Source organism: Lytechinus variegatus, chromosome 4 (genome assembly GCF_018143015.1).
Source record: "Lytechinus variegatus isolate NC3 chromosome 4, Lvar_3.0, whole genome shotgun sequence".
Taxonomy (NCBI): domain Eukaryota; kingdom Metazoa; phylum Echinodermata; class Echinoidea; order Temnopleuroida; family Toxopneustidae; genus Lytechinus; species Lytechinus variegatus.
This window is the reverse complement of record NC_054743.1, coordinates 33,373,108-33,397,987: the sequence shown is the minus strand read 5'-3', so window position 1 is coordinate 33,397,987 and position 24,880 is coordinate 33,373,108. Positions and strand designations below refer to the sequence as shown.

Below are 24,880 nucleotides of genomic sequence, written 5' to 3'. Positions count from 1 at the left end.
TTTGGGGGGGGGGTGGGAGCCGAGGGGAGGATGGGGACGGGGTGACACGGTCAAGTCCAGAGGAGCATTCATGAATAGACTTGTATGACGTATATCCGACAGTTACCACAGTAAATATTGTATCTCAGCCAATGGGAATCAGGGAAAGATCAGTGTCAGCTCTGGGGAGCGTTTCAGTCAACATTTTCGTCCGACAAGTTCTCAGGTCTGACAACTTTCCTTGATTATGATTGGCTGAGAGGCACTGTCGGAGTAAACAGTGCTTGTCGGATAAAACGCCTGACAAGTCCTCTCATGAAACGCTCCCGTGACAACTTGTCAGACGAAGATACAGATGCGATCCCCAGCTCCACATCTCTATCTTTGTTTGGTCCGACTACTTGTACTATTTTTTTCTGTATCTCTTTCTCCCACTGTCCTCCTCTCTACCCCATAACCCCCCCCCCCCCCTTTCTCTCAATTCTTCTATTGCCCTTTCAGTTGAATTTTTATCAAAGCAATAATATTCAATAGAAGCTCCAACCGAAAGCAATGTGGTATATAAAATATCAGTAATATATCAGTGTATATTGTATTACCAGTTGTGAGAATTATGTTTTCTATTCGCAATTGTCTGCCTCCCTCGCTTTATCTACTTATAACTTGTATAGCTCTGACTCCCCTTTTTTCTTATTTATTTGATTCATCCGCTCTCTCACACTTTCTCATACACTCCATCTTGTTTCATCTCCCCCCTCCTATTATTTTTCTCCCGACTCTCTTTCACGATCATTCGTTTGTTTTCCCCTCTCAATTTATTTCTCTTTTGTAAGTGCTTATTCTACCTATACTTCTTAATACTTAATTGTAATACATATTTGAAATTTGTTACAGGCCACCTATTGTGTAAACATTGTTACTTCAATTCAGAATTTCTGCTATTGTAATAATGTTTTGTATTTTAATTATTTTATCCAGTACTTTGTAAATCATTTTGTATCTGTTTGCTCGAAATAAATACCATTATTATTATTATTATATATTTGACTGGCATAGCATCGTGGGATGCACCTAATTAGGTATGGGGTAACCGCTCAAAAACAACCCCAACCCCCCCCCCAATTTTAGCGAAGGGGGATTTAAAATGAAGAAGAGTATACACATTGCCGTGTTACCATCATTTTCCCACGATTTTTAATGTGTTTACAATATTATGATATAATAGTGACGCTCCGAATTATTCAGACCAAAGATAACATGGTTAAAATCGAAACGTAATGTACAGACAATGTAATTCTTTTTAAAAAAAGAACGTAATAAAAACATGATATAACAAACATGATTTTGCCCTTTGAGCTCGACTTGTAATACGGGATTATTATGGGTAAAACATTGAAAAGGGAAAATCAATTTTCACGATTCATGTTCCTTATTCTGAGTAATTAGCATTATTATATAAAAGTATATATCGGAAATGAAGTGTCATTTTTTTTTACATTTATGCAAATTCTATTGCCAAATTTTCCTTAATTATTTGTCATGTTTGGGCAAGGATGTCAATTGGAATGAAAATTTGTTTCTTTGGAGACCCATTTTCCCTTTTCAGGTGACGCCCTCGTTTTATTACCGCCATTTCCCCTAAAACCTTTCGGAGCTAGGTATGAGTCAAAGTTCGTGGTAAACAATCAAAATTGATAAATTAATTTCCTTTCCGAGTTCGACCGAACTGTGTTTGTCCTGAAAGTTGAAACCATTCTCATTTTAGTTGCAACTTAACATTGATCATGCGCACACGCTATGACGAAGGATTTAGGGGGAAACTTAAGTATACAGTTCTTCTTATTATCAGGTTGGAAGGTGTATTGTGCCTCAAGAGCTCGATGCATTTGTCCTACTTCTGACAGACACGGCTGATTGTGTTTTGATGATAATAAAGCTATTGTAAATCAGGGCTGTACACACGGAAATAACATAACCGGTTGCCTCTCTCGGTACACCCCTGTCATTAGTACTGAAGCCGTCTATCTTGGACTACACTTTCTTTCTCGCTCTCTCTCTTTCTTATTACCATCAACATGGGTGATAAGTTTCTCAACGAGGGGCTGAAATACTTCTTTCTGGTAAGTTTATGAGCTGCTTATGAATTTATTTGATTAAGTCCCTCTTTTATAGACTTGGTAAGTGAGTTATAGTTATGCAATTTTAATTACCTTTGAGGCTAGCCGCATCAACTTGAAGATCTTTTCTAAAATATACCCGGCGCTCAAAAATAGTTCACCTAAGCTTTATAACACAAAATCTTGCAGATACCATGTTTATAAGAACTAAGATGTCACAATGAAATTTCAACGTTGTATTTTTCAAATCTATATCATAATCTATAATTACCTTCTTGATATAATTTAATTCAATATAATTTAATTTGATATAATTATGTTTAATTTATACCACTATATCCACCCAAGAGATTTGAGTGTGTATTATGTGATCTGCTATGCCAATATTTGACCCTTTTTACGTGCCCGCGAAGATTCAATTTTTTTAGGACGGCAATCTATAATTCTGTTATTTAGTATTGACCAATAAAATAAAAAGAATCTAATACATTAATTGTATTTGTTTAATGAGATATATATATATATCACTTCATTTTCCCAAAGTCCCACGAAATACATGTGTATCCACAGCCTCGGCGTTCCACAGTTGAACGATGCTACTGTGTTCCACTGACCCGAATAAAAGTGTTTTCAAATACCTTCACCCATATGAAAACTCCTGTACCATTCATTCAATAATTTCAATGAGTCGTAATTATCTCCCGACGAGCAACATATCCACGTATAATCGAACAAAATGAATATGGATATGATTTCCCTTGGATATAGCTTTTAATCTGCACATTTGAAGTGTAAAGGAGGCAATCATGACATTCATGTATAGGTTGTGAAAATGCAAAACTTTAAATTACCAGTCGACTCTTGATTTCATAACTTCAATATGAAGAAAATTTACAGCCTAAGGACAATGTCATCGTATCGAGAATCCTATCTTTGGAGTACAGTTATATTACATCACTGACATAATTTTTCTCTCAAACACAATATTTTATTGCGTATATAAACTTTAATTGATTCTATTGCAGTGCATTGAAGTATTGAAGTTGAAATAGATTGTAATAATAATTGAGTCGGTGCGCCTGTATTATTATTTTGTAAAATTTCCATAAGTTATCTAGAAAAAAAATGATGCAAACTGTTGTTTAATTTTCACTGAATATACCTTAATGATTATATACTCATTCTATACATCATGCAGTATGAAGTCATCCGGGGAAATCATATATATGCACTATATCAGCATTATTTTGCTTGTCATGATTCTGTGTGCATTATCATTATGTATCTCGATTTCTAATAAAGCGGCCTAAATTATGTGCATTTCGGTAAATTTGGTTGAAAAGGTACCTCTTTCGGTGTATTTTGTTCTCTTTTTCATGCCACCGACGGATAACAATCATCTCAGCCTTGTTTCCTGGTTGACTGAGTCCTATTTCCTGCTTCTAAACAGTAGGCTGGTTTCTGCATGGACAGAGCATTGTGTCAAATCTTACCTGCGCTCTGACAATTAGATCAGTGATTACGTAATCAGACAATTTGTCATTGGTAAAATAAATCATTACGGTAACTTTTTGTGTCCTGATACCATGTCCGTACGCAGTTTCAGACAGACAGACATACATATACACAGACGTAATATTTAGATAGTCCATATTATGAAGATAGATTGAGAACAAACTAAACTAGATAGATAAATAGATAGATAGATATATAGATAGATAAAATGAAGAAGAAAAAAAAGAAGGAGGAGGAGGGGAAGGAGAATGAGAATTAAGAAGGAGATGAAGAAGCAGAAGAAGAAGAAGAAGAAGAGAAGAAGAAGGGGGAGGAGGAGGAGGAGAAAAAGAAGAAAAAAATGAGGAGGATGAGGGGTAGAAGGAAAGCAATAAAATAAAACAAAATTAGAATTCCAGTTGTCAAACTTCAAATCTTATTAGTAAGTTTAATTAGTACTCATTTCTAACGTGATTTAGCGCCAAGTGATAGTGATGATCAAAAGTGACATTTTACACTTGATAAACTTAAGGAATTGACTATGGTCATCTCTGATTATGGTGATAATGATGATATGATAGTAATAGTAATGATAATGGCATCGATAACAATAATGCTGATAATAATATACTAGATTTTTTTTCACATAAAATCGGCCCTAGCCATATCAACTCTTTTCGATTTTGATGAACAAAAATGTCCCTCCGAAGTTCCCTTCAGTCTACCAGACAGGGTAAAAAGAAAAGAATAATATGTCGAATAATTGACATTACACCGACATTTCAAATATTTACAAACCATTGTAATGTTTATTATGTCAAAATATTTGTATTAAATTGGCATACATTTTTTTTGTTGGAAATTTGGCCTCGTTCTCGGAATCCTGCCGCAGCGGTACCATTGTTTATTACACACCCACACCCACACACACACGATGCGTTATCATTTTAGTATATAATTTGGAAATAATTATTTCCCATAAGGCATGTAATGGAGAACTGTTGCCTAGGTATTATGTTTATCATAATATGTAAAATCTGAAACAGAAATCGATAAATCAAGTCAAATGGAATCAAATCAATAGTAATTAACTTAAGCTGAGTGGTATCTGATATTGATTTGATGAAATTGTAATATTGCAGGAGGCGAAACTAATGAATATTTGTTTTGTTTGTTTGATTGTTTGTTTTGTTTCTTCTGCATTCATGATAATGAAAATAACTTATCAAAATAGATTATCTCCTAAAAGTATTCATTTCTAACTAACATAGGTTATACTGAGAGAAATGATTGAAATGATCTTAAACTTAATCATATATATAACATAGTGCAACTGGAGTAGGACTGTTATTACATGCAATACTGTGCTTTAAAAATAGACAGCCCCTAACTAAATGAACGAAGTTCATCGAATACAACAAAACGATTTTTTTATACAGAATGTATGTAATATTCATGATCACAAATACTATCTCTTTATATACGCCAGTTTTGTCAAGTTCACTTATGTATCATATCGTCATTACGTTTAAATCTACATGTGTACAGTTGGGGAATCAAAGCTTTAAACCGAAAATATCATGACATAGGGCAGGATAAAGTATCCATGTAAGTAATAATTAGAAATTTTAGAATGTGATCAGTGGATACACCTAAACCCATTTCTGAAAAAAAAATGTGTGGAGGGATACACAAATATAATTAGGGTTTCATTAAATTTGTTCATCAGTTCATTGCGTGGGTTTACCATCGAAGTCTACGTTTTATTTATACAAAACAAAATCCGGCTCACAAGCATTTTTTGTAGAATCATTGTGTTTCTATAAACATTTTGTAAGCGAATTGACAACCGTTATTTCCGTGGAAGAGAGGAAGTCCAAAGTAAGCTCGTTTTTAGCAAGAATAACAGACTAATAACATACATGTATTTATTTGTGAAATGTGTACCTCGGGATAAATCAGAGTAAATCTGCTTTTGTTTTTCATAGGTTCAGATATTGGATTCGGTTTCGTTTTTCCATGCTAAGACATCGATTATCTGACAAATATGTAGCATTCCCCATGGTTTTAAATTGAAATGTTTGGCATGCGCGACCTGGCTAGGGTATCGAATCCCGAACCACCCACTCGCTCTAACACTGAGCCACCTTTAATGATCACATAACGTAAAGTAATACTTTTTCTTCTGCCTTGAGAATTCCCTGGTTTTATATATGCTTATCATTTTCGAGTTTGGTCGAAAGATTTTCACTTTCAAGCACTGGCGAATCCGGGGGGGGGGGGGCACAGCCGACCCGTGCCCCCTTTGAGAAGCAATATTAAAATTTGTAATGTAAAAATGGCATTAAAACAAAAGTATGCCCCCCTTTAATCATATTGATAGTGAAGACCTGGTTTTGTTTGATTGTTTTGGGGGACGAAATATCAAATTTTGGTTAAAAACCTTTTTTTGGCTCGTCAGATGGAAAAATGTGCCCCCCTTTTTGAAAATCCTGGATCCGCCCCTGCTTCCAAGTTTCCTGTTTGTACTAAAAGTAAACATAGAAGATGTAAAATAACAAGCCAAATTTAGTTTTATTTCTAGGATATGAATCCGATTCTCATGTAATTTTCATTTTGACATCCTGTGGGAATATGAACATAACGCTCTTTAGGTTTTGAGAACGGACATAATTCTAGTTGTCTCATTGCCGGTCTACGTGCTTATTTATGTCTTCAGATGATAACCTAAATTTCACTAAAATCACCGAAAGAGTTTTAAAGAACACACCAACATCCATGGTGTTAATCAAGTACATAGATGACCCTCCAATGTCATTTTTACTTCGGTTTAAATCTGATTGCTTCAACAATAGTGGTGTTATAAACATTCCTTTAGTTTATATTTTCAGCAATTGTTGATGTTACATTAAAGTTGATTGATGTAATATTAACACATTAGGATAGGGTGTGGTCCTCTAGGGACATCAACTGGTGATGGTGGAGGGGGTAGGGGTCCCAAAACAAATTTCTTTGAAATTCATGTTTTCTAGATTTGATTGTAGGTATGTACATTCTAAAAAAAAGGCTTACCCTATATTGGGTAAATGGGAACATCTACGTTGTCTGGGTAAAAATTTTACGCGATGTTACGTTTAAATAGCCCAATATGGGGTAAAAAAAAACAATTACCAGCAAACAACCATGTTCCCTTTCTATCCAATATTGGGTAAAATTTTGCTCAGTGTTTTTTAGAGTGTAAGATGATGATAATAAGAGTCATGTATGGTGGTTTTATATACCCTTGAAATTGTTGCTTTTTGAAAGATTTGTTTTAGTTGTAAATTATATATATTTTTTAATTATACGTGATATTGATATCAATATAATTTCTATTAAAAATTCCTTTGCTATCTCCCCGACCCCCTGTCTGTTTTCCTTTCTCCATGCAGCTACTATGGTTAGGAGCAAACGTAGCCTACTGGGTAGTGACATTCCTGGTCTACGAGCAAGGACCTCAATATTTCTACGTCAGGCATATTACTGGGGTAAGTTTGATAATTTTTTTCTAACCAAACGGGATTAGAGTAAATATGAAAACTACCCTTCCCTATTAACTACTATCACGGTAAAAGGCAACAATTCGACCCCACTCTCATATCCAGACAAAAGGAAAATTTTGATGCGCATATCAATGCGTACACCTGTAATCTTCTGTACAACGTACAACTTTCCCCTACAAGAACAAACCAAACGAGCACACACAAAGAAAGAAAAGTAAAAATTAGAATATTGAAAGTATGTTATTTGCATCAAATATCAAGACAAGGAAGTTGTAATGATATCAATTATTGTCTGGTTGCTAAATAAATATTATTATTATTGATTTCTTACAAAGTGGAAAAAAGATAATAGTGCTTGATGCAAAATCATATTACAGAGTGAAAAAAAGGTAAAAGGGCTTGGTGCAAAATCATTTCCTCCTGTGGTGTTGTGATATGAATCAATTTCCCTTAATTTGAAAATACTTTCGTGTATATACTCTGAATAAAATTATATTTATGTTATCTGAATTCAACCGTTCACAGATCCAAAACATTTGGTGAGAAAATGACACCATATAGTTGTGGATCCATCTTTCCCAAAATATCCGACAAATTACATACTTTGACAAATATGTGTTAAACACGTACATTATTTCTTTTGACATATTGCACTTTACATTAAATCAGGATTGGGCTTCAGCCTTCACCATGTTCACCCCATGTTTTTTTTCTAAAACCAGGTAAAAAAATGAAAAAAAATGACCATTTGAATTTGATTTTTTGGCATGGTCTCCCCCACACTTTTGGCTCAGCCCCCATCCACTTTCAAAACTGTTGACTGCTTTAAATAACTACCCCTGTTATATAGAGACTTTTATGAGTTGAATTATGAACTGAATATTATTTCTTATGATCGCATTCGTACAACAATTCATTTGATATATATCAATATCTCTGTTTATATCTCTCCCTTGGTACATTTAGGTTGGTCTTTCCATAGCGAAAGCATCGGGAGCAGCGTTAAATCTGAATAGTTTGATAATCTTACTACCGATCTGTAGAAACCTCATCTCTTTCTTCAGGGGCTCGTGTGCCACAAACACAGTAAGTATATCACCAGCAGCGTAGCAATAGTGAAGGGGGAAGGAAGGGGAGGGGCTTTGGGGGCACTGGCTTTCCCTGAGAAGTTCCACGATCGAGATAAAAATGAGACAGACAAGGAGTGAATTCTTGTGATTTTTTTTTGTTACGACAATTATGTATGAGCTGTCCTTATAATGTGAATTGATCCTAAAGTGGGTTTTTGTGTGAATCTATCTGCAGATATTATAGTAAATGCTAGTAAAGGGGCCATTATGATAAAAATAAATCAGGGGCGGCGATCCTGGTGGCCGGGGTGCACAGTCCCCCATTCTTTGAAGCACCGAAAAGTGCCCATTTTACGCAAGAAAAATGTCCCCTCACAAACGTGGACAGTGCCCCTTTCACACGAGGAGGACCCGGTTTTAGGTGTTACCAAGACTAGTGCACTTCGCTCAACCGCCCCTGAGTAACTTGTTGGTAACATTCGCCGTAGGTAAGTTCTATAACTCTAGTAGGTGATATGATGACGGAATCATTCCTCATTTTTCACGTAACAGTATTTTTTTTTACATTCGACGTTTTATAAAATTTTATTTTAATCTAATTATGAAGGTATATCTTTTTATGGAAAAGTAGATCTAATCTTATCAAATTGTTACTGGGTAATCACCAAATTTGAATACTTTTCTCTGTCTCTCACCCTGTATTTTCCCACCCCACTTTTCCTGTAGCTTTGTAGGAGGAGTGTTCGACGTCAGCTGGACAAGAATCTGACCTTCCATAAGACCGTGGCCTACATGATCGTTATCTGGACCATCGTCCACGTCGCCGCTCACGCTTTCAACTTCAGGAACCTTTACAACCACTATCGGTGCGTGACGACGAACAACGATGAACTGTGCGAAGGCATTACTGCGCTCGCTCGCAAGTTCACGGCTCGGCCGGAAGACAACTGGTTGAATCCTATCCGAGGGGCCAAGGTTAGTCTCCATATCGCTAATAAATGATATGACGTTAATATATCCAAGCATACACTAAACAATGACATCACTCTTTCTTTTACCATGGTGGCAATGGCAAGAATTTACAGAATATGTATACATGTTTAAGCCAAGTCCAGGGTGGGTAGGAGCAGGGGGGGGGGGGGGTGAAGGGGTCGCCCCGACCGCCACTGTTAATTTCCTTTTTTAAATGAAGGAAATTTTGACAAAGAAAAAGAAAGGAACCTCGGAAGAAAAAAAATAAAGGTGATTATAAAAAAAGAAAAGGTAACACTCACAAAATATTCTATGTAAAAAATCATGTTGGTCATTTTTTTATTTTGTTTTTAGTTTTCCTCAACTATGACCTTTGAAGTCAGCTTATGTCATGTAAATGTTTTAGTCAGGGGCCTTAGCAAAATTTTGGGGACAGGGTTTACAAAAGCGCCATTTTTTGCAGGTGGGTTCCTGGTATCAAAAGCGTTAATTCTAGATAGGGTGCCCCCAAATCGGTGAAGGGCACCCTATTTTTAAACGCTAATTTATGCAAATTTTATGCAAAAAACTCATAATTCGCCATTTCTAACTAAAAATAATTTTTGAATGCCCAATTTTTGTGTATTTGGGTCTTCTTTTGCTAAATATTCAACTGCAGGTCGATTTTTAAAACATTGGTGAATATCAATCAATTCTTAAGGTTAATTTATGCAAATTTTATGCAAATGATATGTAAAAACACATATTTTATCATATGTCGACATATAGAATTGTCAAAATCACATTTTTTTTCCATATGTGTCACCGGTATCAAAAGCATTAATTCTTGATAGGATGCCTCGATATCAATGACTGGAATCATATTTCATAGTGCTAATTTATGCAAAATTATGCAAAATCACACTATTCACCGTAAATTACTGTATGTGTATAGTACAGACTTAAACATTTCTATAGAAGCCTATTTCTTTTTTTTGGGGGGGGGGTATTTTGGATTTATTTTGATGGGGCATCAAATCTAGATTGATTCTATACAGTTCCAGAATAAGAATCAATTTTCAATGTTAATTAATGCAAATTTATGCAAATATGTGTAAAATTCATCAACTATCATATTTTGAGGTTTTGAACCGAGGGACGAGCACAACACCATGCATATGAGACACTGTAACACAATTCATTCATTATGGTGACTTTCCATGCAACCAGAGGAGTGTATCATGTTTAAAATGCAAATTTATGCAAATTATAAATCTTGTGCATACCCCTTTCACAATAAAAAAACCCCGAAATCATATGGAAAAGATAAACAGTATTTCATCTTTCTTTACAAAGCAAATCAAGAGGTCAGATTTCTTTCCCAAGTAGAGTTTTCCCCTGTCAGAAAGAAGAGGGTATATGGATGATTCTCATGTCAGAAAAAGCTGTCCAAGTCTGCCCTCTGACAACAATGTACATTTTTTTTAGAACAGGGACACATCAGATTTGAGCAAAGAGACCTGATCCTTTTTCTTTTTCTGTCGTCCCTTGATGGTGACCTGAATAATTTCAGTGATTTTTCTTTATTGGCTAATGAATTGATCTCTATCTCTAAAACTAAGTAACACCAAAACCAAATTCTCCCAATCAATTTTAGACCGAATCAGAGTCAATTCGGTCTGGAATAGTTCCCGAATCAGAGCTACTGACTTCCTAAAATAATTGTCCAAATGCCTCCCCAAATTTAATTCAACCGAATTCCATCCGAATACATCCCGAATGTGGCTCGAATAAAATGTGTCATGGCTACATTCGGGAGTATTTTGGAGGATATTCGGCTGGATTTCAAGACAAGCTGAATCCCTCCACGAATGTTCCCGATGTTGAGGGAGAACAGAATAGTCCCGGATCCTTCCGAATCGATTCCGGGAGCTCCCCGAATCCGAGATGAATAAGTATTGAATCCAGGCCATTTTGAGCAGAATTGATCCGAATTTGGTTTTGGTGTAACCCTTTGCTTAAAGCTAGGGTAAGAACGGAACCGAATCAGCTGCGAATCCATCCATATACACATATTTTGGTGGTTTCAGAAATATTCTGTTTTGCCTTCGTAAATGCGAGAAAATTCGGGAACGTTCGTTGAGAAATTCAGCTCATTTTGAAATGTTCAAAACCAGCCGAATACCCTCCAGAATATTCCCGAATGTGACCAAAACAAATTTCATTCGGGCCACATTTGAGATGTATTCGGGTGACATTCGGTTGGATTCGTGGAGGCATTTGGAGTCTGGACAGATTCGGACGATTTGTTTTATTTCTGGACATAACTGTCCCGAACCACTGTCTTCCACTATTCGTGTTGGCATTCTGCTTTTTTGGGGGATGGCCAAAATTGATTTGGTCAATTCCTGGCGATTCTACGCTGAATCGCGACATATTCAGGACCCATTTTTGGGGAACTTCCCTAATCCATGTGAATCAGGCAGAATCAGTCCGAATTTATTCGGGAGAATTAGATTTTGGTGTAAACCTAGCTTAAACATGTTAAACCAGGAATGACGTAATGTATTCTTGCGACTGTACTTTGTTATCATCTGAATGTTTGCAGAGACTGTTTACCACAGTTGCATCCTATTCTGGTTTGTCATCTAGAAATGGATTGCCTACTTAAAACATGGGTTAAACCGGAACCAAATCAGCAAATCCATCCGAATACACATAAGGATGGACTTTGGAGCACTCTGTTCTCCCCGAATGCAGGAAAGTTCAGGAGGGATTAGGAGATATTCTTGGAGGAATTCGGCTCGTTATGAAAATGGTCAAAACCAGCCGAATACCTCCAAAATACTCCCGAATGTGGCTACGACAAATTCCATTCGGGCCACATCGGGATGTATTCCGATGGAATTCGGTTGGATTTTGGGAGGCATTTGGGGGTACTCTGGGAAGATTAAGACCTATTCGTATCAGTCGTAGAGTAAAGGTCCGACTCTTGCCTCCCCATATCGTACGAATCATTACTTGAATACAAAGAAGAAAATAGACGAGACGAATTGACCAGAAATTAGAAAAATGGCATCCGAATAGCTGCCGAATCGGTAAGCCCATTTCGAAAGAATCTTGCGCATTTTCGGGAAATTCGGTGGCGTACTTGGCGAATTCGGGCAGAGTCGTTCGATTAGGGTCGTTATTCACATCGTCATTTGGCAATAATCAGAGGATTCGGGCTACTGATTCGACTCGATTCTGGCTGCTCTGACTCGATTCTTGCCTGCTCTGGCTCGATTTTTGCTACTGTTTGGGTTGGCATACGGCTTTATGCTTTATGTAATATTTGTTTAATCATTAGAATACAGCTTCATACATATATTATTTTTAATTTACATAATATAACACACTTTTGCATGGAAATAGGATTTTCAATAGCATGTTTTGCTGGTAAAATTGAAACTTTTGAGCTAATAAAGGTACTTCAAAAGTTTGGCCCCTTTTCCACTCTTTATACCCATTGGAATGGGACTAATTTATACATATAAAATAATTGCTAATTTACATAAATTAGCATATTTTGTATGAAGACGGGATTTTCAATAGCACTTTTGATAAGAAAAAATAAAGCTATCGATCTGATAGAGATTTCTTTAAGTTTGGTTTCCTTTTATTCCTTTTTACTAATTTTTACTATTCATGCATAATTCAACTTCCGATTTGATAAGGAAATTTAAAGCTATTGACCTAAAAGAGACTCTCTTAAATTTTGGTATCTCTTTATTTACTTTTATCAATCAAATCCTATTGACATTATGACTTCATGCATAAATTACTGCTAATTAACATAAATTAGCATATTTTTGCATGAAGATGCAATTTCCAACACCATGTTCTGTGGGAAAAATTAAAGCTATTGACCTGATAGACATTTTCCTAAAGTTTGGTTTCTTTTCATTAACTTTTATTAATTAATTCCTATTGGCATATGGCTTTCATGCATAAATTACTGCTTATTTACATAAATTAGCATATTTTGTCATAAAGATGCAATTTTCAGCACCATGTTCTGTGGGAAAAATTAAAGCTATTGACCCGATAGACATTTTCCTAAAGTTTGGTTTCTTTATATTAACTTTTATTAATTAATTCCTATTGGCATATGGCTTTCATGCATAAATTACTGCTAATTTACATAAATTAGCATATTTTTGCATGAAGATGCAATTTTCAGCATCATGTTCTGTGGGAAAAAATAAAGCTATTGACTTAATAGTAACATAGGGAAAGTTTGGTGCTTTTGTAAACTCTGTCCCCAAAACTTCAAATTTCGGGCCTAAGGCCCCTGACTATTTGACGCTGATCTATTTATTTCCAGACTTTTTAAATCTATCCAGCATTGATTTGTGTAAAGTTACAGCTATATTTTTATTATGTAAAATTTAGTTTGATTGATTATTGTTTATGTCTATTTGACACCTGTTCCCTTCATGGTAGCTTGTGTGTCATTGATAAATTTTTTTCTATCTGCTCCTTAGAATCTTCCAGCGGGTCTCGGTCTAATTGAACAGGGCCTGATCCCGATCGCTGGCTGGACCGGAGCTGTTCTCACCATCGCTCTAATCCTCATGTTCTCATCCGCAACAGAATTCATCAGGTTAGGAATAAAACGGAACTTCTCCATGTCCTCATTGAGGTCCCATGACATTTGCTCCGGCGACAATTGCTCCGATGTAAAATCTACATGTTAAGGCAAACATAAGACCTAACCTCCAAAACTAAATAAACAAAAATACCTCTATTTCGTAGTGTATATGTTTTTACTTGTCAAATTATTACTGAAATGTTTTTTTTTTCTTTCTTTCTTTCTTTATTTATTTATTTTTTTTTTTTTTGGGGGGGTGGGCTTTTTTTGAACAAAAAATCCCCCCTCTGGAAAATCCTGGATCGCAAACGAGATCAACCTCACTTCATCCATCGATAACCATGGAGGGTCCCGTAACACAAAGGTTAGCGATTAATTGTACGCTTGATTTCAACGATTGATTGTACATCGTAGTCAATGCACAATCAATTGTTAAAAATGTTCTGTGATGATTGCTAAGTTTTGTGTTATGGGCCCCTGGTTAATTCATGTGGTTAGAATAATCGAGTATTCTGAGGGAAGAAGTTCTTTTATATCATAATTGTCCTTGTGAAAGAATGACGGAGAATACACAATGTCAATGGTGAACATATACTTTTTGCCAGTCATTTGTTCTCTTCTTTTTCTGAAAACGGCCCCCACGGCTTATAATGCTGGACTGCACCGCCACTGCTCTCTTAAGTGCATGCGAAAAATATATGGTTTAACTTTGAAACATTTCAAAGTAAGTCATTCTGGCCTACCTCCTTCATCCGGAAGACAGTTAAAATTTTCATTAGACAACGTTCGATGAACAATAATTACAATGATGTCATATGGTACATTTTTTCATCATTTTCTTCTCATGCAAGTTGTGAATATCATATAGTTAATCATTTTTGTCTGGAATTATATTTTTAGTACTCTTTATTTATGCTTAATGCCAAAAATGGTAACATATTACGTTTATTATGTTATAAAAAATGTATTATACGAATGTTATGGATGTAGAAGAAAACAATAAATCAAATCAAATCATTTCTCGCTACTCATGTCAGGCGTTCGTATTTCGAGACTTTCTGGATCACGCATCATCTCTTCATCGTCTATTTCGCTATGATACTTGCCCATGGTGTAGGGTGAGTAAAAAAAAAAAACAGGCAACAGTTTCTTGGTGTAGTATTTCTGAGATGTGTATTCGATTTGGGAAAGTTAATATTAAATGACATCAATGAATATATGGCGCGATATTGTCCTTTTTATTGCAAACGAAAGCCTATTTTTAAAGAAATTTCTTAGACTTGCAGAATATAGAAATCATATGATTATTAAAAAATGCTCAAAAATTATTAGATATTATGATTGGTTGGTGAAAAATGGGGATCGGGGGATATCAATCATTTTTTTTCTTGAATAATTTATTTGTAGTGATGAGCTAACAATGATATTTGGAAACTGAATTGGATTAAGATTTACTTTTAGTCAAATTCATCTAACTTTTATATACTACTAGTTCCTTCGTATGTGACCAGCCCTAAATACAAGCCGCTTTATGACATATCATCCTCATTATTATCATTATGATTATTGAGACCAATTATCTCAAATCAATGGATAACTTGTGTTTATGTTTCAGTGGTATCATCCGCTCACAAACAAATCTTGATCGCCATGATGTAGTGTTCTGTTCTGAAAACCTTGATCAATGGAGTCCAACATCAGACAGATGTGAAGATCCGGTATTTAAAGACGGATCCGCTGCGGTGAGTATGATTTCAGAGGTCTGGGTACGATTCGTCAAATGGATGCTGGTTTTGAAAGATATATATATAAGCAGAACAAAAAAAAGTTTTTCATTCCAAATCGGAGGTGATTTGGTCAGAGAAAAAAAATGGACAAGCAAATTTCTACATTTTAGAATACTAACCTGATTTCCAGCACCCCAGCACCACCCGCTTCCGATGCAGAGTCATATATATTTTCGGAATGTTAGTAATTCCCCCAAGTTGGGCGAGGATAAGTGTTTTTTTTTTTCCAGAGAAAGTGCAACGCGATTTAGTTATTCATGGCACTATTTTCAAACTTGATTTAGAATACTTTGGTGCTTTTGCATTTGTGATATTTTTACATTTTTAAAGGGGTATTTTGCTTCAATATGTACGTTGTATGCGGAGGAAGCAACTGCCCCTCTGTGGCCCAGGTAGGCCGACGTACTTTCATATAAGGTCGGTCATGCATTTGAGGGAGAAACCCTATCTACAAAAAGTTGAAGAAAAACCTCTTGGTCAATTTCTTTCAAAGACTATTTGCACTATCATGATTTTATCCGTTGTGGTTTTAAGTACAAAGTCAGACAAATTATTACATTTGGGGTCTTGATTTTTTCTTTGTCTTCTTACGACCATTCTGCCATGAGTACAGTTAGTCAAGTACATGAAACATTTGTTATGACCGTGAGGTGCAACCTTGTGTAATGCCAAACCAATGTTGTACTTTTCTTACAGGGATAGTCCAGGCTTGATATATATATATATATATCAATAAAAAGAGTAAAATTCACAGAGCAAAATGCTGAAAATCTCATCAAAATCGGATTACAAATAATGAAGTTATCGAATTTTCAAGATATGCATTTTTCCGATGCAGTTCTAGGCATGTCTTTATGAATATTCATTAGGTGGGCTGATGATGTCATATCCCCACTTGTTCTTTTTTTTATAATCTTATTATATGAAATTAGGTTTATTCAAAAATTTTCTACCAAGAACTAAAACAATTGGATTGACAACAGATTAAATGCATAATTTATTTATTGCCGCAACATATTTCATCACAATGGAGACACGTCATTTACAAATGAAACATTTATGATTTCATGTAATAACATAAGAAAAGGGAAAGTAGGGATGTGTCACCATCAGCCCACCTAATGAATATTCATGACGATGTGCATGTAACTGTTTTCACAAAATATTGCTTAACTTTGAAATTCAATAACTTTGTTATTTGTTATCCGATTTTGATGAAATTTTCAGCATTTTGCCTAGTGAATTGTACTCTATTTATTAAGCTATAAATATTTTCAGCCAGGACAACCCCTTTAAGAGGGTGCCACCTGGGTCTGGAACGTTAACCCATTTTCAATCTTTACCTTGTTTACAGAGTTACAAGTGGGTGACCGCTCCCCTCATCATCTACTTTATTGAGAGGAGTATCCGCTTCTGGAGGAGCTGTCAGAAAGTCACTCTAACAAAGGTAAGCATATTACACTCATGATATAGAAACTGAGATGGATAAAACTAGGGGGTGTAGATAGGGGGATGTCCGAGTAGTTAAAAAGGAAGAGATGAAATAGGAGGAAAGGGCAAATAAGAGACAGTGAAGAAGAAAAAAGAAGAGAAAGAAGCAAAAAAGGAGCAGGATGTAGCATAGGAAGTAAAAAGAAAGAGAGGCTTCTATCGTTTAAATCTGTATTACCCTTATTATTCGATTGAGAGAGAGAAAAAATACACTGCTCCACCTTTAGCGCGTCTTGCTCCTATCAAATACGCTGATGTCGCTATATTGGGTAAAACTAATATCAAAATAATAATAATAATTATACTTGCTTATATAGCGCTTAATACTTACTTTGTCAGAAGTCTCTAAGCACTCTACAGTATGCAGCATATATACCCTAGCTTTAGCAGTGCAGCTGTTACGCGCGCTGCGTTTCAAGGAATAAATTCCTGCCAGGTACCCATTTACCTCACCTGGGTTGAGTGCAGCACATTGCGGATCAATTTCTTGCTGAAGGAACTTACGCCATGGTTGGGATTCGAACCCACGACCCCCTGTTTCAGAGTCCGGAGACTAATCCACTGGGCCACAACGCTCCACATAAAGTTTACACTTTGAACATGAACATAATGAACTTGAAATCATGTGCTTATTATTACAGGTTGTGAAACATCCATCGAAGGTAATTGAGCTTCAGATGAAGAAGAAAGGATTTAAGATGGAAGCCGGTCAATACATCTTTCTTAAATGTCCATCCATCTCACACGTACAGTGGCATCCATTTACTCTTACATCGGTAAGTATAAGCTACATTATTATGGGATCATCATCAATCCGTCTATTTTGGAAATAGACATCACTTTCTGCGCTCGCAGACCTACCCCCCCCCCAAAAAAAAAAGAAGATAAGGATAGAAGGGTGAACTTTGATATAATTTTCTGAATATTATATCCAGATCGATCACAAAATTTGATTTTTGGTAATAAAAATGTCGAAATCTTTGCTCGGTTGCTTCGCTTGCTCGCACTTTTTTTTAAAGATTGATTTTACCCGATACGCCATAGCCCCCTCACAATTTTTGGCTCATCACGGCACTGAATACGAAGGAATGGCATAAGCAAAAACGAACCATGAATTCTAATTCACACATTGCATTTACCATGGTTCTGATTTTTTGATACAGGCCCCGGAAGAGGATCATTTTAGTGTTCATATCCGTATAGTTGGTGATTGGACTTCTGATCTATTCAAAGCTATGGGAGCTGACAAGCCAGAGCAACAATCACAGGACGATCTAGCTAGGTAATCTTTTACCGATTCCTTCCAGAACATTCTGCAATTTTCTAAAATTTATCCTGATATTTGTTCTTATTTCGTATAATTTTTTTATGATATATGTGGTGCGATCTTTTTCTCTCCCAGTATATACAGTATTGCAGTTATTAAACAAAAGCGGAAAATTGTTACTTTTTTTCTTCTAAACATTAAATCAAAACTCATTACCTCCTTCTCTGTATATGATTTTGTTTCTCTCTTCTTCTTATCCTTCTCTCCCTTTATACCTCGCTCTCTGAACCACCCTTCTCCCTGGCAATTTGCTCTCTACTATATAATTTACCCATATTCCCTAAAACTTTGGACTGATATATCGAATAAAATCTGGAATTTCCTCCAACCAATTTATGAAGTACAAAGTGATTCATATAATTGTATATAATACCGTGTTTCTAATACCTTTTTATCTTTTCTTTCCAGAGTTGCCGTTGATGGTCCATTTGGAACAGCCAGTATTGATATCTTCAAATACCAGGCTGCTATTTGTGTGGGAGCTGGTATAGGAGTAACACCATTCGCATCCATCCTTAAATCTATCTGGTATGGTATCCTTCAAATTCATACCTTCCAGGTCAAAACAATATACAGCCTGGTTTACTACATAAACTAATCAGATATTGTTCAAATATTAAAGAAATGTTCAATATTTATACGGAAATGATTTTTGAGTGCTAATATTCATTGCTATTCAATATTGCTGTTCATAAGTTTTTAAAACTTTTTTTTAATCCAGTTTATAAAGAGCAACTGTGCCTTCATACAGTATACCAGAATGTATTATATCTATACATGGTGTTTAATTTTGTTTTTTGCTCATAAGATCCTCATTTCTGGTGGATCTCAGCGATTTTATGAAACACTCTAAAAAGTTACGTACAACTTTTAAGAATGTCAGATACATGGCAAAGGAAATAGATTATACCACCACCCCTACATCAATATGGTTATATATTGCATGGATATAGTTGGACTATGCAGTTTCTTAAAATTGTTGACATTTTGTGAAGACAATCCATGCAATAATCATAATCATGGTAATATGACTAAATCAACAATTTCCCCCCTCCCAAACATAAGAACAAATGTGGCCCATAGACTAGTATCAGAGACAAATCACTAAATAACTGATCAAGCCGGATGAATCAGGATTTTTACATGTCGCCCTCTGCAGGCTAAAGAGTGTCAACAACAGCGCCTCGCTGAAGCTGAAGAAGGTGTATTTCTTCTGGATCTGCCCCGATACGAATGCCTTCGAGTGGTTCTCAACACTCCTTGACTCCATTGATACCCACTTTACGGAGCAGGGTAAACCTGACTTCCTCAAATACTACATCTATCTTTCAAGGGGTTGGAACAATACTCAGGTAATTACATATTATATCAATAAAATAACCAATGGCTAGTTTCATAAAACTTTTTACAAATATAACAGTTGAAAGCTACTGAAATCAAGCAATTTGATTGGCCGATAGCGATTGTCTTCTAGAAATTGAGCATTTGTTATAACGGTTCTAAATGCAACTGGGAACAGATCTATATATTTGACAGGAAAGTCATGAATTTATCTCAATGGTGATTACCTTCATCTAGCAATTCCATTGGTGTTGTCCTAAATTTCCCGAGAAAACTTTTAATCATTTTTTTCCCGTTTTCATTTTGATCAGATCATGAAAACACCCCATGATTTGAATGGAATTTCCAAGAATTGGAAGCATTATGATTATGTTATTTTTTTTTGTTTTTTTTGTTTTTGATTTCGATTGTATTTTGATATTTGTGTAATCATTTAATCGATCAATAAAAACTTAATGAAAAAAAAAAAATTGGAAGCATTTTTTAACATTTTGGGCCATGACTATGGGAATTGAAAAAAAAATGAACCCCTTTCACTTCACAACGGAAACATTCGTGAGTTATAGGGTTCACAAGTACATTTTCCCCATCTGTTTAATAATAAAACAATTTCATCTTTCAAACTAAATATAGGATAAAACTCATGCCTGGGAATGGTGAATCATTTTGGATTACTATCTCTTTGTACTGATCTAAACTCTATCTTAAAACAATGCAAATAAACTCATAAATCGGTTGAATTATAAAAATAATGATTTTTTAGATCAACAGGTCATATGACATTATATTGACGAAAATTTGAACCATCTACACACCTTTGACTAATTTTATATATTTTCTTCTTCTCCTCCTTCTTCTTCTTAATCTACTTCTTCTTCTTCTCCTCCCCCTCCTTCCCCTTTTTCTTCTTCTTCTTGTTCTTCTTCTGCTTCTTCTTCTTCTTGATCTACTTCTTCTTCTCCTCCTCCTCCTTCCCCTTCTTCTTCTTCTCCTTCTTCTTTCTTTCTGTCTTTCTGTCTCTCTATCTCCAAATTCCCCCCTCTCGATCTCTCTTCCTGATTTTCTCCATCAGGCAAAGAACATTTACCTCCAGGAGGAACAGGAGATTGACGCCATCACCGGCCTGAGACAGAAAACCCACTACGGTCGTCCTAAATGGGACTCGAACTTTAAGATGATCGCAGAGGAGAATCCAGGGTGAGACAATTTTTGCCGGGTATAGACATAGAAAACTCTTTCGATTTTCACGCTATGACTGGAACTTCTGTGAGTAGGTGGGACGTTCAGGGGAATGTGGGGGGGGGGGGGAGGGGGGGGGGGGCGTTTTGAAGCCCCCTGATTTCGAGGATGGAAAGTTGCATCCCTGGAAATTTTCAAGATATCAAATTATTATTTCACTCTAACTCCTTGGTATGTAATTAAAGGGACCAAACTAGAATTAGATTAATAATCTAAACCTCACAAATCTTAAAATTTAAAATCTAATTTTGGTTTGGTCCCTAATACCAGGCACTATTGATTTTAATCAAAGAAAGTTAGAGAGTACCCTCGAACTTACCATGTCATGGAAATAATTTGCTGCCTTGAAGAACAGGTTATAATTTATACCAGTGATGATGTGTTCACACAATGCGCTTCTACTATATCTTCTTTGCTTTTTTACATCCTACCCCCCCTCATAGGACGAGTATCGGAGTATTTTTCTGTGGTCCCAAAGCCTTATCGTCAGTACTACACGAGAATGCCAACAAATTCACCAGCTTGACGCCGGACGGAGCCAAGTTTTTCTACAACAAGGAAAACTTCTAAGCATCAACGTTCGGTCGGGATAACGAAAATAAAACTTTCAATCATCGCCAACCTGTATTTTTTTTAAAAGCGTTCAAAATGCTATTAACGGATTATTGCGATGATGATATCAACTAACCAACGCTAAGAAACATTTTTTCCCACTGCTCGTGAACAAATCATCCTATTTCTCAGAGCGCAATTGCCGCTATTACAACGCCAGCACATTGTCAACTATCAATGTAAAATATTGACACAGTTTTATGATATCTACCATTTAGTTAAAGGTTTAAATATCTTTTACTACTTTGAAATATTTAGAGTTAAAGACTTCAGCGTTTTAATTCTTTCGAGTTCTCGATAAAAGCAAAGATAAATATTGTTGTTCTAATTGGAAATTATTGTTATAATTGGATATAAATCTATATTACATAATTTTTTGTCATCTTGAGACAATATAGATAGTCATACAAATTTATATTTATATTTTAAGTATAGTAGAGTATTTCTGGAACATTCACAGTTTTCGTTTTGACATGATTCCTTCATTAAATTCGATGGGAAGAATACACTAAAGAAGACCAAACTTAAAGTGTAAAAAGTATTACGTCAAAATAATATAAAAAGTGCAAGAAATCTTACAACACCGTCCTAATTTCCTTGAAAATTACAAGCCAAAAAATCCAAAAAACCAAACTAAAACAAAACCAAAAGTACTCCAATATGTTTGTACTTCGTCCTACCATGGTCCTACATTTCAGGGAAGTGCCATTATGATATGATTTTCTTGAGGTACAATTATCAGTGCTTATGTTAACAAATTCGGTGTCAACAATAGCGTACGCAGGGGGTTGGCTCCAGGGGTTCACCCCCTTAATTTTTTGAAATCCCCCTTAAGACTTCCACCCCTAAAAACACATTTGAAGACCTTTTTTTTCCGTGTCACTTTTTTCAGCTACAAAATGACGTAAAGTTGGTGGTAAAGACCTTTTTTTCACTTGTCAATTTTTTGGGGTAGGAAACTACCTAAAATTTGTGATTGTCAACATTTCATTCAGCTTGAAAACCCCCTCCTTTCAAAAATCCTGCGTACGCTACTGGTTGTCAACGATTAGTGGATCAAAAAATGGTTGATATTTATTATAAATCATCACGATCTGTCATTATTTCAGTGCATGCTCGAGTACATATGGAATTCAAAGTACTGCCTTGTTGGCTATCGTGTGTTTACCTTGTGTAACAGTATATCAAAGTGTAACTTTGAAACTTAGTACATGAACCAAAGATCACATTCTAAATAAAGTTATGCAATTTTCAACTTCCAAGAAGTTTCCAAGTCTATCAGCGATAGCACCAAATATGTGAAGTTGTATCATGTTTACGATTAGGCGTTGTCACGGTTATAGTGTAGGAGTTGCCTGAATATTTACAAACCATATTTTCAGCACATCAATGCACATTCTCGTGTACCTTTCTTGAAAAATACATAATGGATGATATGCATTCTTTATCTATCAAAAACATAGTATAATACATGATAATTAATCAAAATGACACACAATAGACGGCATGAACATTGAATTTTACTATCATATTTCATTGCCGTATAGTGTAGTTGGAAGTCGAAGGGAGGTCTCTCTTTTTTTTTTAAATGAAAGAATTAATCTTTCGGTAATTCAAAATACTGGTGTCTTTTAAACGTATGTCTGTTTTTGTTTTAAACTTCACACATAGCATTGTATTAATTGTAGTAACTTAGTAATTCATATTTGATTTACTTGTTAATTGAGGGATATATACGATGTTACTTTATACAGTTTATCTTGTCTGGTTCTGGGTAATGTTGAATACATTATAAAAAAAAGTTGAGAAGAGGTTATGTTTTATAATATTCAGGTATGATCATATTGGAAATATGCTACCGTTGCTTCACTATTTCATGATAAGGTTTAAAAAGAAGACATTACATTGAGTGGATGACGAAAGTGTTAGTGTTTTGTGTGTGCTATAAAACTTTGCTTAGAACCACAAAAAATTACAAGCACCTAAAAATCATTGAATCTAGGGAAATCCCAGGTAGACTACAGAACATCGAATATAAGATGCATTCCCTGGAATGAAATTGACCCCCCAGCCTGCGCAATATTCCAAGAATTATATTTGATTTTTCACATGGTGTCCATAAATGTAATGTGTCTTTAAAATGATACGAAAGAAAGTGATTAATAAATAGCACATAATTATGTTTATTACAACACGCAATTTGTTGTTTCCAACCTATAATCTTTGAATTCTAAGAATGTCTACGTAACAGGAAAGGGAGCTGAGGGATGGCCAGGGGTCGGTTTCATGAACACTTGTTCAAGCGCGCCGGAACACTTTCAATTTTGGGTGGCAAAATCCCGAAGAGGCACAAATTTTTGACAGCGTGAGATACCGAAGCGATCGAGCGGGAGAGGATATGGGACCCCCCCCCCCGGTAAGGATTTTGTGTAAAAATGGAGTATAAAAGTTGCGTTTCTAAGTGCATTCAAAAATTTCTTGAGAATTAAACAGTCTTGGAGTTCTTTTTTGCTCCTTCTGACCCAGCCTGGTGTTTCTTCATGACCAGGGTCGCAGTTCCAGCAAATTACGAATTACAAATTGTTTCAAACCAATGTAATATAGGCCTTTTAAAGACTTTAAGATGACAAACATGACCGTACGCAGCCGGGGGCCGCCGATCGAGATGGCAAAATTCACAAAATTCACCAAAAGTGTGCACGAAATCCTTCAATTTTATTCTAGAAAATGCAAAAGCTCCCCCATCACAAATCCCCTCGCTCTTACGTTTCTTCGAAAATTTAGGTCTTGCAGCCCCACCCACTCCCGGGTTGTTTTTTTAATTTTTGCAAACGTCCATGAATAACAAAAGCTGGGATGAACCAGAGAACATAGCTGCCATCTCGATCTGATTAGTAACAGGTAATGGGAAGAAATTTTGGAACCTAAAATACATAAGTGCTATATATCAGCTGAAATAGTATCAGACAAAACGCCTTCCAATCATGCCAATGAAAAGAAATAAGGAAAATACGGGGCTGTGAAAATATCTTAAGATTTTTTTTATAGTAGAGCAGTACTGTAACGCTTATTTTTTTCTTTTATATTCTTTAAATTTCATTCATATCTCGGATAATACGAGTCCGGTCAAGAAGACACTTTCACAGATGATTTTATTTTTTTCATGTCTTAACATTATCTCTATAAGTTGCTTTCGAGTGGGATACACCATTTTTACAAATTATAAATTATAATCCTCTACACAACTATTCTGAGTGTAATTTTCTGATATCTATTTTCTGATGTCTATATTGAGTT

The 24,880-nt window shown here is 35.6% G+C and overlaps 1 protein-coding gene across 1 annotated transcript; it reads left to right on the top strand.

Moving 5' to 3' along the window:
- The first annotated feature begins 1,771 nt into the window (after positions 1-1,771).
- LOC121413882 (cytochrome b-245 heavy chain-like) lies at positions 1,772-23,782 on the top strand. Its single transcript, XM_041606863.1, has 14 exons — positions 1,772-2,099; positions 7,022-7,117; positions 8,099-8,218; positions 8,929-9,177; positions 13,680-13,798; positions 14,824-14,904; positions 15,402-15,528; positions 16,928-17,020; positions 17,706-17,840; positions 18,228-18,346; positions 18,800-18,919; positions 19,551-19,743; positions 20,805-20,929; positions 21,415-23,782. Exons 1-14 carry the CDS (start codon positions 2,055-2,057, stop codon positions 21,539-21,541), a joined length of 1,749 nt encoding a protein of 582 aa, XP_041462797.1. The 5' UTR covers positions 1,772-2,054; the 3' UTR covers positions 21,542-23,782.
- Positions 23,783-24,880: the final 1,098 nt, after the last annotated feature.

Coding starts and splice junctions, on each gene's coding strand:
- LOC121413882 (XM_041606863.1), top strand. CDS start 2,055: ATGGGTGATAAGTTTCTCAACGAGGGGCTGAAATACTTCTTTCTG. Junction 7,118..8,098: donor ACGTCAGGCATATTACTGGG/GTAAGTTTGATA, acceptor TGGTACATTTAG/GTTGGTCTTTCCATAGCGAA. Junction 18,920..19,550: donor TCCATCCTTAAATCTATCTG/GTATGGTATCCT, acceptor CGCCCTCTGCAG/GCTAAAGAGTGTCAACAACA.